Below are 16,559 nucleotides of genomic sequence, written 5' to 3'. Positions count from 1 at the left end.
ATTTGGTCAACAGTTTCTTTAATTTCCATAAGATCATCCATTTTTTTATTTAGTCTTGCAATGTCTTCTTTATGCTCTTCTAGGGTCTTCTTGATTTCCTTCATATCCCGTACTATGGTCTCATTGTTCATCTTTAGTTCTTTGAGTAGCTGCTCTAGGTGCTGTGTCTCTTCTGGTCTTTTGATTTGGGTGCTTGGGCTTGGGTTATCCATATCGTCTGGTTTTTTCATATGCTTTATAATTTTCTGTTGTTTTTGGCCTCGTGGCATTTGCTGACCTTGATAGGGTTCTTTTAGGGTTTGTAGACCTATTGAAGTCCTTATCTCTAATTTATCAGATCTACAGCTTCGTGGAGTACACTTTCTCTAAGTAACCAGCAGGTGGCGTCCACGAGCCACCTGTTCTCCACAGGCCAGATCTCCCCTGCTTAGCCTTTTTGGTGAGTGGGGGAGTGAGTCTTGTGGGGCCCAATTGGTGTACCAAGCTTGCGTGTGTAGTTGGTGTTGCCCGCCCTGTATGTGGGGCGTGTTTCTGGGCAGTCGGGGAGGGGGGGTGGCCCTAACAATCAAATCTCCCTGATGATCCTAGAGTTTTAAAGCTGCTGCAATAGTCTAATCCTTCAGTTCAGTCCTGCCACAGTTTGTCTCTGCCACTGACCCACAAGTCTTTGGTATTGGCGTATGGCTCCTGAGACTTGCAAGTGGGCCCCTCTTCCAGGCCGTGCACCCCGGGTCCTCTGTTGAGGGATGACTGTGCTATGTCACAGGTGAGTGCCGTCCCCCCAGGGCAGTTCTGGGCTGCTGGGCTGTGTAGGGAGGCTCCCAGTCTGCTCAAATGATGGCTGAATGGGGCTTTGTTAATTCACACTGCTCCACCTTCCCAGCTCTGGGACATTCAGCTGAGGTTGCAGGGAAGGCTAATGTCCACGCCCAGTTTTGTGGTGTGTGCCTGTTATTTGAAGCACTTCCGTCACACTGGGTTGTCTGGGGCAGTTCTGGGCTATGGGGCTGGCGATGGGCAGGAGTGTTTCCTGTCCACCAGGATGGTGGCTGTGAGCGGACACCCCCCTTTTCTTGGGAAGTTGTGTTGTTTAGTGAATTTTCTCAGCCACTGGATTATTGCCTTTTGTCTCAGAGCTCTCTTAGTTCTGCTCTTGACTTGACGTGCCCAAATTGCAATTCTTTGAAGCTTTCTGTATTGAGCTTCTTAGAGTAATTGTTTTAGAAAAAGCAAAAAGGATTTAAAAAAAAAAAAAAAAAAAAAGAAAAAACGGCCCTCCTCAGAGATCTAATGGGTTATTGAAATGCTAATAGACCAAGCAACCAGGGCCATTAAGGAAAGGTGCACAGGGCAGAGAGATCAGCTTTGCTTCGGGATTTGCATATGCACCTCAAGGCCTGAGCTCCGCCCTTCCCCTTTCTGTGTTCACCAGAACTCCAAAAATCCTCCGCTTTTATTTTGGAGTTTTTCGGGTTGTTTTTTTTCTATGCCTGTCTCCTCTCTGCTGGGCTGGCTGCTCTCAGAGTCTCTGGTGTCTGGTCTCAGTCTATCTATGGTTGGAGTTTGAATCAGTAGAATGAGTTTTCGATAAGAGCAGCCACTGCAGATCTCCCTTCTCCTTCCCGGAGCTGACAGCCCCTCCTACCCCGGGACTGAGCCTGGCAGGGAGGGGCGCGGGTCCCCTGGCCGCAAAAACTTACAGATTTCGCTGATCTCAGCGGTTCCACGTTTTCATGAGTGTTGTATGAAGTATGCCCAAAGACAGATTGCTCTGTGGTGTCCAGTCCACGCAGTTCCTGGCTTTTTACCTACTTTCCTGGAGGAGTAACTAAAACTTACAGCTCACCAGTCTGCCATCTTGCCCCTCTTGCCTCTTCATATTATATTTATTATTCTTGTTCTCTTTTCTGGAAATATGTGATGAGATACTTTGTAAATATTTCTACTGGGTTATTCATCTTTTCTTTCAATTTGTAAGTGTCATATTCTGAATAATAATAAATGTTAGTCATATATATATACATACACACATACATATACATATGCAGGTAAACATACATATATGTTGTGATTTGTCTTTTCACATTATTATAGTGCCTGATCAAATCTTATTGTGGTCAAATTCTATAATTTTTAAAGATGACTATTTTTCCCAATCCTGAAGTCATACACATATATTCTGCTTTTCTTTCTATTTTTTTAATTCAATTTTACTGAGATTGGTGAACAAAGTGCACAATCAATTCCCACAGTACCATCACACAGCTGTGCATCCATCACCACAGTTAATTTTTTTTCAATGCTTAGAACATTTTCATTACTCCAGAAAAGAAATCAAAACAAAAAAAGAAAACTCAAATCTTCCCATACCTTTAGGCTTTCTCCCTCCATTATTAACTCAGAGTATTGGTATAGTACATCTGTTACTGTTGATGAAAGAATGTTAAAATAATACTAACAGTAGTATATAGATTGCAACAGGTTTATTTTTGCCTATATACCCCTCTATTATTTACTTCTAGTTTAGTGTCATACATTTGTTCTAGTTCATGAAAGAGATCTCTAATATTTGACAGTTAATCACGGACATGTCCATCACAAGATTCCCTGTTTTATACATTCCCACATTTTAACCTCCAGCTTTCCTTCTGGTGACAAACGTGACTCTAAGCTTCCCCTTTCTACCACATTCACACACCATTCAGCACTGTTAGTTATTCTCACAATAATGTACTACCATCACCTCTGTCCATTTCCAAACATTGATGTTCAACCTAGTCAAAAATTCTGCTCATAATAAACAACCACTTCCCATTCTTTAGCCTCGTTCTATATCCTGGTAAGCTATATTTCATGTCTATGAGTTTACATATTACAATTAATTCATATCAGCAGGACACATGTCCTTTTGTGTCTGACTTATTTCAACTCAATACAGTGCCCTCAAAGTTTCTTCATCAACCAGTTTTTTTTTAAGATGGCTTTGTTCACATACCATACATTCCATCCTAAGTAAACAATCGATGGTTCCCTGTATAATCCCATATTTATGCATTCACCATCATCGCCACTATCTATATAAGGACATCATCATTTCTCCCACAAAGAAGGAGAAAGAGTCAAACAAGGTAGAGAGACAAAAGAAAAAGAAAGAAAGAAAAATAACAGCTAAAAAGCAACAAAAGGAAAGAGAGAATTAAACAAAAGTACAATAAAAGAGTCAGACTACATCAGCAATGCCAAGAGTACCATACCCTTCCCTTATATCCTTCTCTTACAGGCATTTAACTTTGGTATATTGCCTTTGTTACATTAAAGGAAGCATAATACAATGTTTCTGTTAACTATAGTCTCTAGTTTGCATTAGTTGCATTTTTTCCCCAATACCACCCTATTTTTAACACCTTGCAAGGTTGACATTCATTTTTTCTCCCTCGTATAAAAACATATTTGTACATTTTATCACAATTGTTGAACACTCTAGGTTTCACTGAGTTATGAAATACCAGCCTTTATCTTTCCTCTTTCCTTCTGGTGTCCCACATGCTCCTAACCTTCCTCTTTCAACCATACTCACAGTAATCTTTGTTCAGTGTACTTGTATTGCTGTACTGCCATCACCCAAAATTGTGTTCCAAACCTCTCACTCCTGTCTTTTCCTATCTGTCTGCAATGCTCCCTTTAGTATTTTCTATAGAGCAGGTATATTGTTTACAAACTCTGCCACTGTCTGGTTGGCAGTTTTTCTCTTTCAGTGCCTTCAATATATCACACCACTTCCTTCTTGCCTCCATGGTTTCTATTGAGAAGTCCGCACATAGTCTTATCAAGTTTTCTTTGTATGTGATGGATTGCTTTTCTCTTGCTTTCAGAATTCTCTCTTTGTCTTTGACATTTGATAATCTGATTATTAAGTGTCTTGGCGTAGGTCTATTCAGATCTATTCTTTTTTGGGATATGCTGCGCTTCTTGGATCTGTAATTTTATGTCTTTCATAAGAGATGGGAAATTTTCATTATTTCCTCTATTATTGCTTCTGCCCCCGTTCCCTTCTCTTCTCCTTCTGGGACACCCATGACACACACATTCATGTGCTTCATGTTGTCATTCAATTCCCTGAGACATTGCTCATATTTTTCTATTCTTTTTCCTATCTGTTCTTTTGCATGTAGGATTTCAGGTGTCTTGTTCTCTGGTTCCTGAATGCTTTCTTCTGCCTCTTGAAATCTGCTGTTGTATGACTCCATTGTGTTTTTCATCTCTTGTGTTGTGTCTTTCATTTCCATAGATTCTGCCAGTTGTTTTTTCAAACTTTCATTTTCTACCTTATGTTTGGCAAGTATTGATTTTTTTTATATACTTTCTCTCTTTTGCCATATCTTCCCTGAACTTGTTGACTTGGTCTTTGAATTGATTTGGCATATTTATTTGAAAATCTTTAATTGATAGTTTCCTTAAAGTGAAACAATATCACAGCTGTATCTCAGTTGAGGTGTAAGTTTGTTCCTTTGACTGGGCCTTATCTTTGTTTATCCTAGTGTAACTTGTAGTTTTCTGTTGTCTAGGCATCTAGTTTCCTTGGTTACCCTAATCATATTTTCCCAGATCAGAAAGAGTTCAGGTCTCAGGATGGGGCTGTATTCAGTGTCAAGTTTCCCTGAAACTTAGAAGATTGACAGACTGTCCTGTGAGGCCTCTATTCTCTGTGCTTTTCCTAACCTGCCCAGCAGGTGGCATCTGTCAACCTGTTGCTTCCAACTGGTATAAAGAGGTGTGGCCCTTTAATTCTCAGCTTGGGTTGTTTCTGTTTTGACTGTTTTTCCCCCAGGCCCTGGGGTCTGAGTTCTGAGGGGAGGGCAGACATTAGAGCTGGGACCCACCTCCTTTCTCTTAGGGAAGATATACCCCTTATAGAGATATCTTCTGCATTTAAATTACTCCTTTGTCTCTCTGACTCTGTTACTTCCATCCTTGTCTAGGTCAGAGCTTGGTGAACTGAAAATTGATGAGGCTTTCTCCACTGAGCCACTCAGGTTGAGAGAGAGAAAAAGGGGAAAAAAAGTCCCTTTTCAGAGCCAGTACATGGCCCCCAGGTTTGCCCACCGGTCAGAAAGAGCACCTGATATTCTGGGCTCCCTTTTCCAGGTGTGCCAGTTTGAATGAATTATGTCCCCCAAATGACATTATCTTTGATGCAATCTTGTGTGGGCAGACATACTGGTGTTGATTAGACTGTGGTTCTTTGATTGAGTGTTTCCATGGAGATGTGACCCACCCAGAATAGGTGATAACTCTGATTAGATAATTTCCTTGGAGGTGTGGCCCCACCCATTCAGCATGGGACTTGATTAGTTTACTAGAGGACTATATAAGCTCGGACAGAAGGAGAGAGCTTGCTACAGCGAAGGGGGACACTTTGAAGAATGCACAAGAGCTGAGAGAGGAGCTTCAGATTACAGAGACATTTTGGAGATGGCCTTTGAAAGCAGACGTTTACTCCGGAGAACCTAAGAGAGGACAAATGCCCCAAGAGCAACTAAGAGTGACATTTTTGAGGAGCTGCAGCCTAGAGAGGAATGTCCTGGGAGAAAGCCATTCTGAAACCAGAACTCTGGAGCAGATGCCAGCCATGTGCCTTCCCAGCTGATGGAGGTTTTCCATACACCATTGACCATCCTCCAGTGAGGGTACCCGATTGTCGATGACTTACTTTGAACACTTTATGGCCTTAAGAATGTAACTTTGTAACCAAATTAACCCCCTTTACAAAAGCTGATCCATTTTTGGTGTTTTGTGAAAAGGCAGCATTAGCAAAACAGAAAACTGGGGAACAGGTATTTTCTGGCTCTTTAAGTTCAGTTGCCTCTAAAAGCCTCTGTATTATTTTCAAATTAATTAATCTTTTTTTCTTTTTTCCTGTCAGCCCTACCTCTTCACCACTGAGGGCGACCTCAGGGTACTTCACTGCTCGTTGGGGTTTGTCTATGTTTGCAGCTTTTATTTAGCAGCCCACATTTTAAAATTAAAACCCCAGTTGGAGCTAGGCTGAGCTATTTTCGTTTGCTCCAGGAATTCTGCTTTCTCCCTCAATGAGGTTTTGCAGGTCAGCCTGGCATGGGTCCGCAGTTTTTCTTACAGCTTTTATGCTGTGATATCAGTCATTCCATCCATTCCAGGCTGGTGTACGATGTGTGGACAGTCACAGTTGTTCCCCAGCAGTTGTTTCAGATTATTTAGTAGTTGTTCCTGGTTGTTTATATTAGTTGCTTCAGGGGACTAACTAAGTTCCACACTTTTCTATGCTGCCATCTTGCCCCTCCACCTCTACTAACTTTTAAAAATTTGACTTCATATATAAATGTTCAATCTATCTGCAATTGACTTTTGTTTCAAGCCTGCATCTGGGCAACAAATTTTTGTAGCATGACTTTTTGAGTGGCCCATCTTTTTTTCCTCCCAGTGATCTGGAAGGCAACTTCTGTCACATCAAGATATCTATGTATGTTGTGTCTGCTATGCATGTTTATAGTCTCTTTGTTGTAGCCGATTGGTCATTTTATGTATCTCTGAACCCACACTCCTCTACCTTAATAATAAATCTTGTGATCTGGAAGTGCAAGATCCCTCAACTTCTTCAATAATATCCTGAATATTATTGAGTCTCTGCTTTTCTAAAAAATGCTGATAATCAGCTTGTTAATGTCTATAAAATTATCTTCATATTACCGATAGACAGATACATAGATATAGATATATAGATATAGATAGATATAGATATAGCTTGGAATGCATACATAATTTTGAGGAGAATATTCATATTTATGCTATTAAGTTTTCCTATCCATGATATCAGTGTTGCAGTTTGCTAATGCTGCTGTTTTGCAAAACATCAGAAATGGACTGGCTTTTATAAAGAGGGTTTATTTGGTTACAAAGTTACAGTCTTAAGGCCGTAAAGTGTCCAAGATAAGGCATCAACAATAGGGAACCTTCACTGAAGAAAGGCCATGGGCATCCAGAAAACCTATGTTAGCTGGGAAGGCATGTGCTGGCATCTGTTGATCCTGGGTTTCGTTCTAACTCCTCTCTCAGCTCCTTTGCGTTCTTCAAAGTGTTGCTCTTGGGGCATTTGTCCTCTGTTAGGTTCTCCGGAGCAAACTCTGGGCTAGCTTCAGGAGAAGTCTGCTTTCAATGGCCGTCTTCAAAATGTCCCTCTAAGCTGCAGCAAGTATCTGGGCCTGCATGGCTCTTTTTAAAGTACTCCAGTGAATCAATCAAGATCCACCCCGAATGGGCGAGGTAACACCTCTACTGAAATTATCCAATCAAAGCTCTCACCGACACTTGATTGAGGTCTCCATGGAAATACTCAATGAAAAGATTCTAACCTAATCAGCACTAATACATCTGTCCTCACAAGACTGCATCAAAGAACACAGTCCTTCCAAACCAGCACAATCGGGATTATCTTTCCATTTCATAACATGAAGATCCCCCATGTTTTTTGTTAGTTATATTCTTAGGTAACTCACATTTTATTAACTTTGTAACATATATTTCAATAGTGTTTTCCGGATTTTGAATACAGTTGTAGTTGATTTTTTATATTCTATGGACAGCCACTTTATTAATCTTGCTTATTATTTCCATATTTTATCTATGTATTTGATTTCATTTTCTCTATCATTTAGTAAAGATAATCTTCCTTTACAATAATCATACTTTTATTAGTTTGGCACCTCCACAATATTCAGTACCAAATAAATGCCAATAGATATAGGTTCTCTCTGATTTTAAAGAGAATTCATCTAGGGATTAATCATTATAAATGATGTTTGCTAAGGTTTCCCAATAGAATGAGGAACATCTATGTGCACTTGGTCAAGTTTGTTATATTATTGTTCAAATCTACTCCATTATTACAAAGTTTTGTCTGTTCAGTTTTTCAACATTTAGGAGAGTTGTACTGAAATCCTGTGTCATGACAGTGGATTGGTCAATTTCTCAGAATTCTTTAGTTGAGAATTTTTATATATTTCAGGTGAGTTGAAATTTATCCTTTCGTGCCTTAATGCTTTTGCTTAAGAGTCTGTTTTCTGATATTGTTATCTAATATTTTGTATATATTTTATTTTATCCTTTTACTTGTGATCTTGTTTGTTGATATTTGTTTTTGGTGAGTCCCTTAGAGGACAAAGAGTCCATTGTTTTTGTTATTGTCTTATTGAATAAATCTATGGCTTCTAACCAAAAATTCAGTTGATTTCCTGTTATTTTCTTACTATCATATTTGTAATCAATTTTATTTTCTTTGTGTGTTATTTGTCTTAATTTTCTATACTTCTTTATCTTTTTTTCATGCATGTTTAATATACTTGTTATTAACTGGCTCTTTCTCATCCAATTTATCTTTCTTCTGGCTAGTAAGTTTGCCTTAATGTTTTAACGTGCATATCTAACTTAACTTGTGAAGTTACATGTTTTAACAATATAAAAACTTTAGAATGCTTGGTATCTAATCACCTCATTCTGAATTACATGTTCTTGTTTTCAGTACTCTATGTCTGTCCTCTTTCTTAACCTGAAAGATTAGACATTAATATCAGTATTTTTTTTTATCACTTTATACAGATCACAGTTGTGGAAAAGGATAGTCCAATTGAGGTCTGCCAATTTTCCTTGCAACTCATGAGTGAACTCTGTGCTTGCGGCCACAGTTCTTGTTGGCTTGACTTCAAGAAAGGGATGTGAATATGGGCTAATTCCCTTCTTGGGGCATCTTGACATACCACACATCCCATAGCAGATTGTAATCTGCCAGCACATTCCTTTCTCTTTTTCCCTGAGCACATGTAAACACTTGCAGAAACTGCTTAGCTAAGTACATTTGTTATATGGCACCTGGCCAATCCCACTGCTATATCTGTTCTTGGCAGGAGGGAATGGGGTCCTTCGCTTGCAGCACAAGAGGGGTAAGTGCAGACCATCTCTCTGCATTGGCTGTGGCATGAGACCACTGACCATGATGGACTAATGCCCATTATTGAGCTGATCTTGCTCCGTCTCCTCTCTGTGTCAGTGGAGCATTGTTCCATTCAGTGCCTGTGGGTGTCATATTTTTGTTGGTGACCCCAGCACCTGCAAACCATGGAGTGGGTTGACATCTAGGGTTGCTAATCCTGGTGGCAGTCGTTGATATGCTCTTTGCTATCCTCCATGAGGAATTGGGACTCCTCCCCTAGAAGTGGTAATAGTTAACACTTAACAGACAATAATTGGTTGAATTCATACACGCTTACCATTTAATTTGCTTACTATTATTCCTCCTTTAATCTCCAACAGCCCTCTGCCTCTGGGAATTTTTTTTTCCTGAAATACAGCCTTCAAAAATTATGCCAGTGAAAATCTGTTGGTGATACAATCTCTTAGATTCTCTTTATTTAAACAAGTGTTTATTTTCCTGGTTCTTGAAATTTAGTTTTGTGAACATCATAAAGATCAATAATTGTTTTCCTTTTCTCCTTAATTTTGAAAATATTATTGGATTCTTTTCTAGTTTCCATTTTTGCTATTGAGAAATCTGTTGTTGATGACCTTACCATTTTTTTATTAATCATCTATGTTTTTCTTGAGTTGATCTATGATTGTCATTTGGTTTTTGGTGGTCTGTACTTTCACTCTAATGTGTATACATGTGGATTTCCTTTAATATTCTATCTTGGATAATCTCCTCTGAACTTGTGAATTCACATACTTTTTTAATTCTAGAAAATTGTCAGCCATTAACTCTTCCAATATTGCTTCTCCTCCATTCTTTCTAGTATATAGTACTGCTACTTTGATTAGATAAGTATATGTTATACTTCCTCATTCTATTCTCCTTGTGTCTTAACTTCATGTCCATATTTCCCATTCACTTGTCTCTTTGTGCTGTGCTCTTAGTAGTTTCCTAAGATTTGTCTTCCATTCACAAATTCTCTCCAGCTCTGTTCAATATCCCGTTTAAGTAGTAAACTGACCTTTTATTTAAATAATTATACTTTTAATTTCTAGTAGATCCATTCAGTTTATAATCAAATTTCTTGTCTTTTTTTGGGTCCCTTACACTTGCTAATGTTTTGATTCCATCTTTAATTTATAAGTATGTTTTAATAGTTATTCTACATTCTATGTTTTATAATTCCAGTATTTTACAGGGCTCAAACTTCTGTTTTTTCTGCTTACTCTAATCAATAGTGGCATTTTTATCGTTATGTGTTTGATGAATTTTGCTGATGATTTCATAGTTCTTTGAACTTAATGTATGGATTACCTAAATTGAATGGGGTATCCCTTACTTTTGCTGTTAGTTGGGATCAAATTTAACCCTGTTCCAGAATTTCTGGCATAATATGGAAATTTCCAATTGTGCCCCTCTTCTTCCTTCCTGGGGGTCCAAGGATTATTCTCCTGATGGATTGTAGGGATGGTAAAGGTATTAGTCCTCTGGGGATTCCCTCATTTAATGAGTGCTTTAGCTCAAAACCCTACATTGAGCTCATTTCCTTGCCACTCTTGAAATGTGCCTTAACTTCTGCAAGCCAAGCAAGAAAATAAATATTATTTTATGTAGGATCTATGGTTTTTTTCTTAAAAAGACATTCATAATATCTATTTCAAAACACTAATAAAAGTAGAAAGCAAGTTTTATTACACTTAGTTGAAAAATACTTGATACAGATGTAATAGTTATCTTTTTTAATGCCAATTTCTTTTAATGCAATTTTCTTTTCCTAATTGTTTTTTCAAATGGAATCATTTCATTTTGATTCTCAATTTTTAGAAATAAAAACCTCATGGACTGACAGTGTGCTTACAGCTTTTGAAAATATTTTGTTTTAAGTTTAAAAAAAATAGATATCATAAGAATAAAGACTGTTAACTCATATTAAATAATAATATCACTAATTCCAATCAGTGTTTTGAACACACTCTTTTACTACTGCATTGCACTTGCTGAAGAAACGCTACACACAGTGGAAAAATTCTCTATTTCCTAACCTTATTTATGGAAGTGTTGGCAAGGAACTGGAACTCTCATATACCCTGGAAGTAAACTGATATAACCACTTTGGAAAACTATGCAGTATTATATGCTAAAGATAATAAATGCTACATACACTGAAAGATAGGTACACTAATGATTCTAATTGTTTTACTTATCAAAGTCCCAAAGTGAAAAACCTCACTGTCCATCATCATCAGAAGTGATAAAGATAAGAATGCAGTAGAGTACTATGTGGTAATTAACAAAAAATAAGAAAACTACTGCCATGTATCATAATGTTGAGGGAAAGAAGTCAGACACAAGATAATGGTGCCATTGATATGAAATTTAAAAACAGGAAATATTAATTATGGTGATAGAGGTCAAAATAGTGATTACTTTTGTGGAGGGGATACTTTGAGAGTCTGATGATATGCTATATCTTGATCAGGGTTTTATAAAATTTATTGAGATGTTTAACAGTTGTGTACTTTATGTACATTATACTTCAGTTAATGTTTAAAAGTCATTCATTCATTCATTCACTATCTCTGCCTAGGACTCAATTCTTCCTTTCATTCACAGACTCAATTATTTGTTTAACTTACATGCTTATTTAATTTTTTGTTTATTTTGTTTAAATTTTATATGTTTATTTTTATATATCTGCTTCTTTTTTTTTTTTTGCAACTAGTATGAACCAGTCTCTTATATATTGTCTGATAGTTTTCACATACTTTAGTTTTTGTTTTGTGCTTTGAGTTATTTTTCTTATGCCCTTCTTCCCTGCAATGACTCCACTCTTTTTGAGTTAATCTTTTGAAATTTTCAAGTCACAGAGCTTTTTTTGTGCAACAATTGCCAGTCTTTATTCATTGTTCATTAAAGCTTTGTTACAGAAGAAAACTAATCAGGCAACATTAATCTTGCATCTACCACAGTGGAAAGCAGAAGACATTGTAATTGCATTTAAAGTCTCCTGGTGAATCAGGTCTGCAAAGAATTCTATATCCAACAAAAGCACCATCTATCGCTCAAGTGAAAGGGAAACATTTTTGGACGTGCAAGGAGTCAAGGAGTAACCACTCTACTTACTCTCCGTGAGGACATCATTTAAGAACAACACTAGCTAAATAGCAAGCGGGTCAGAACCGAATTTGCAAGACAGTGGGATAACGAAGAGGGTAGGAGGAGAAAGGAATTTTGCAATATACATTTTCAAATCTAAATAGATGGTATTAATGTAAATGGATTTTTTAAAAGTATAAATGTAAACTAAGGATTTTTGAATCAATACTTAACAGTTTAAATGATAAACTTAGAATTTTAAACTATGTGAGCAAAACCCTGTGCCAGAAGAAGACAGGCTGAAATTGTTTGGAAGTTGAAGCACCGCACAAGCTTTATCTTAAGTGGGGTGAGAGAGGCAGGAGTGAGATAATGTAGCCTCTTGAAAAGGGGGTAGTTAACAAGTTAGTTCTAAAATGACAACACAGAAATGTTGCCAAATATACAAGTAAGCATATTTGTAATTATCATGGACAGAGAGAAAACATTTTCTACAGTACCCACTCCCACCTGTACAATTGAGGATCTCAGTCAAGAATAGTTTGCAAATGCATCTGCTGGTCAAAGTTACAAATTTGTAAAAGACAGAAAACCAGTGCTCAGGGATTCCTGTGATTATACAGCTTCTCTGAACATGACAAAATCAGTTTTGGCTGTCAGTCTGTTTCTGTGAGAATGAGAGTGATATGAGGCAATCTGAAAAAGCAGCCATCAAAAAACAGACTGAACTTGGTGTCTGAGAGAGCTTTCAACTCGCTTCTCCCAATAAAACAAATTGCCAAGCAGATTATTTCCCATTCAATAGACAGTATTTATTTCCCATTCCATAGATACTGTTAATCCTAACATTAGCACTTCTCTACATACGATATCGTTCACTGTTAATGTGACGAGTGGCAGTTTTTAGGAGAAAAAACCTAACAGTTAACTAAAAGTATAGAGCAATTAGTTATCAGGCTATTGATGTGACCATTTGGAAAAGCAACTAGGCTGCTTATAAAAATTGTACAGATTTTGAATCTCAATATCATTTAAAAAAATAACATATTAAGACTATTTTTGACTATCTGAAATTCAGATTCTTTGTCATGAGTTTAAACATTTTAATGACAAGTTTATTTTGAAGGTGAGTTAACCATTTGAATAATTATAGATCATTTTAAGTTCTGCATGTATCTCTTTCTTTTTTTGGTAAGGATCATGAAGACGGCTGCAGATAACTTATTCAACATATTCTGAGAGGCATTTTACCTACATTACCTCTTCATTTCCTCAATAACTCCTCAACATTGAGTATTATATCCACCGAAGCCATAAGAACACACATCACTTGCCTACGGCCATGGAAGTGAGTGACACAACTGTGAATGAACTCAGATCAGCCTCTCTTCAATACTAATGTCACATTACATTACTTTCTTGGTTAAATGTACTATCTCCACACATACAATTCTATCTTTCCTGAAATGATTACCGAGTATATGCCGAAGCTCTCTATATATTCTCTCATTTGAGAAGAATCATTTTCAGGCTGATTGCAGTTGAAATTTAAACACACACACACACACACACACACACACACACACACAAAACACTCAATCATGGTTTCAGCAGGATACTTCACAAAAGTTGGGAAAAATTATTAATGAAATAGAGGAGAAATCTTAAGAAATTTCCCAGAATATAACCCAGAGATAAGGAGAAGAATATGTGAAAGAGAAATTAAGGGATATAACCGATAGAATGAGAAGATCTAATATGTATCCAGAGTACTAGAAGAAGAGACCGGTAAGAATACAGCAGAGGTAATATTTGCCAAGTGACTGGCTGAAAATCTTTTAAACTGATGGTAGTTAAGAATCTACCAATTCAGGGAACACAATACAGCAAAAGTAGGAACTACAAAGAATAAATCTGTATCAGGATTCTCGGTTGTGACTCTGCACACCTCCGCCAAGAAAGATCTGAAAAGCAGTCAGGGAAAGGACCTCCGAGAGTCCAACAGCTAGACTGAAAGCAGACTTTTTTGGTATCAATAACAGAAACCACAGACAGAGAAAACACATCTTCAAAGTTTTAGAGAAATTAGCCTATTTTAATATAAATTGAAACTGAGAGAGTTTGCTACCAACAGTACTTAACTATTAAAGAAAGTACCTCAGGAAAAAGAAAATGCAAGTATAAGGAGTAATGAACACAATAAATCATGGTGAGAAAATAAGGTGGTTAGACCTTGTATAAAGCAATCCTAACAACATGACTTACGTGGGTTAAAAAAATAGCTTTAAACTAAAGAATAGCAATAGCATGTCACTCAGGAGGGGATGATTTGCATTCATGCATCATAAGATCCTTGTATTATTCCAGGGGAAGGTTAAGATATCTTTATATTTATATTTCATAACTCTTATAATTTTATATATGGTAAATTCCATGGGTAAAAATAATACAGCATGTAAAGTAGCTGGGTGTTTTCATAGTATGATTTGGTATAATTTGCAGAAAGAATTTTTTTCAAAGTGCTCATATGATTCTAAAATTCCTCTTAGATATGAATCTCTTGGTGGATATTGCTTAATATATGCTAAGAGGAAGCCTCTTTATGATTTCCCTCAGGGTAGGAGCCTGGACCCAGGTTATCCTGGGGAGATGGAGGCACTGACAGTGGAGTGACCAAAGTGAACTGCAGCATCTTCTTCTTTTGCTCAGTTCTTGTTTATGTAGGAGGGTGAAAATTCTGAGTGTGATTTAAACTGATTGCAAATATATAGCATATATACTTCCTAGGTGCTTTCTATTAATTAAGGAATATAGACTTTGCAGTCCATTTCATGTGAGTTTTAAGGAAACTTCTTAAAACTATCTTACAGCAATTCCTGCAGTCAAGGTTATATGGTAAATCAGAGGCAGAACTTTGAAATCTATCTCAAAATTAAGTATTCCTGCCTTCTCACTGAAATACTATGAATCATGTGCTTAAAATATCCTCAAATGAAATGACAAGACATTACAGGTGAGAATGAATGTCAACAGAATGGCATCTTATACCTGTGTTTTCAGTTATTTCCTCTGAAAACAATCCCAACTGTCTTTTCTGGGCAACGGAGCATCATTTTAGTTTTGACAAGGGATTATCTGTGCTGTACCGATATCTCCGTAAAATAAAATTTAATGAGAATCAACATGCTTACTGTGTTACTGGAGTTTCCGTTTAAATGCAATCCACTGTCAAAGAGAGGTGAAGAAGCCCCACTGCTGTGATCACTGGATGGCCCTGGAGATCCTGCAAGCAAAATGAGAGATAATCATTCTAAATGCCATTCAACACAATTCACGTTGTGGTTGAAAAGAATAACTTCTAATCTACCTAAAGAAGTCAACCACTGCAAAGTGCCCAGTCAACTGTCAAAGATGCTAATGGCCCAATCTATAGGTTGTGTCAAAATGATGGTTCTTCATCTTTCTGCTGTTGTTATGTGGCTTTATAACTGATAATCTGACTTCAAATAGAAAAAAGCAGAGCAGAGGCAAGGAACAATTGGACTGACTCATCTCACCATGAGGGCTCCTGCCAGGATTCAGGGAGCCGGCAGTGTGATGGTACATGCTTGCCAAACCCTAACACACATGGCTAAACATGATTAGTGGCGTGGTGGTTTGGAGCTGTATGTACCCCAGAAAAGCATGTTCTTAAATCTAATTCATTCCTGTGGGTGTGAACCCTCCATAAGTAGGACCTTTCGATGAGGCTACTTCAATTAAGTTGTGACCCATCACATTCAGGATGGGGCTTAATCCTATTACAGGAGTCCTTTATAAATGGCATGAATACAGACAAAGAGAGAAAAGCCACGGAAGCAAGCTGAAAATAACGAAACCCAGAAGAGAAGGGAGAGACCAGCAGATGCAGCCATGTGCCTTACCATGTGGCAGAGGAACCAAAGATTCCCAGCAGCCGGTCTTTGGAGAGAAAACATTGCCTTGATGATGCCTTAATTTGGACATTTTTTCTTGGCCTCAGAACTGTAAGCTAATAAATTCTCAGTGTTCAAGCCAAACCACTTCATGGTATTTGTTTGCTTTAAGCAGCCTAGGAAACTAAAGCAATAGTGTAAACTACCAGCTGTGGATCCACTGAGGACTTTTTATAGTTTACTTCCTATCATTAGCATAAGAATTGGTCAGTATTCTGAAAATTATTGTTGACTTACTGATTGTAATTTTCAAATTATTTATTGTTTAACATTTTCTGATTATCTTTGCTGTGTGAATTGCTTTAGTGGAAAACTTAAAGATAAGTCAGACAAGTTTGTGGACTATGATATCAAAAAACAAAATATAGCTAGAATTTTAGAAGGAAGCAGAAGTCAAGAGACCTGAAATACTGGGTTCTAGTGGCAACTGAGGATCTAAAATGACTCTCTGATCTTACACAAGTCACTTAACTTCTGTGAACTTTCTTTTC

At 37.4% G+C, this 16,559-nt stretch overlaps 1 protein-coding gene across 4 annotated transcripts in view; it reads right to left on the bottom strand.

Annotated features, from left to right (window-relative positions):
• The window catches only part of SNTG2 (syntrophin gamma 2), a 509,625-nt gene that overhangs the window by 222,761 nt on the left and 270,305 nt on the right, over window positions 1-16,559 (bottom strand). For all 4 annotated transcript variants that reach the window (XM_037813401.1, XM_037813404.1, XM_037813402.1 and 1 more), the window contains exon 8: window positions 15,286-15,377. In XM_037813401.1, coding sequence (XP_037669329.1) covers window positions 15,286-15,377 — 92 coding nt within the window. The remainder of the gene's footprint in view (window positions 1-15,285; window positions 15,378-16,559) is intronic.

This window comes from Choloepus didactylus, chromosome 20 (genome assembly GCF_015220235.1).
Source record: "Choloepus didactylus isolate mChoDid1 chromosome 20, mChoDid1.pri, whole genome shotgun sequence".
In the NCBI taxonomy this organism is placed as follows: domain Eukaryota; kingdom Metazoa; phylum Chordata; class Mammalia; order Pilosa; family Megalonychidae; genus Choloepus; species Choloepus didactylus.
This window is presented reverse-complemented; position numbering and strand designations above follow the sequence as displayed.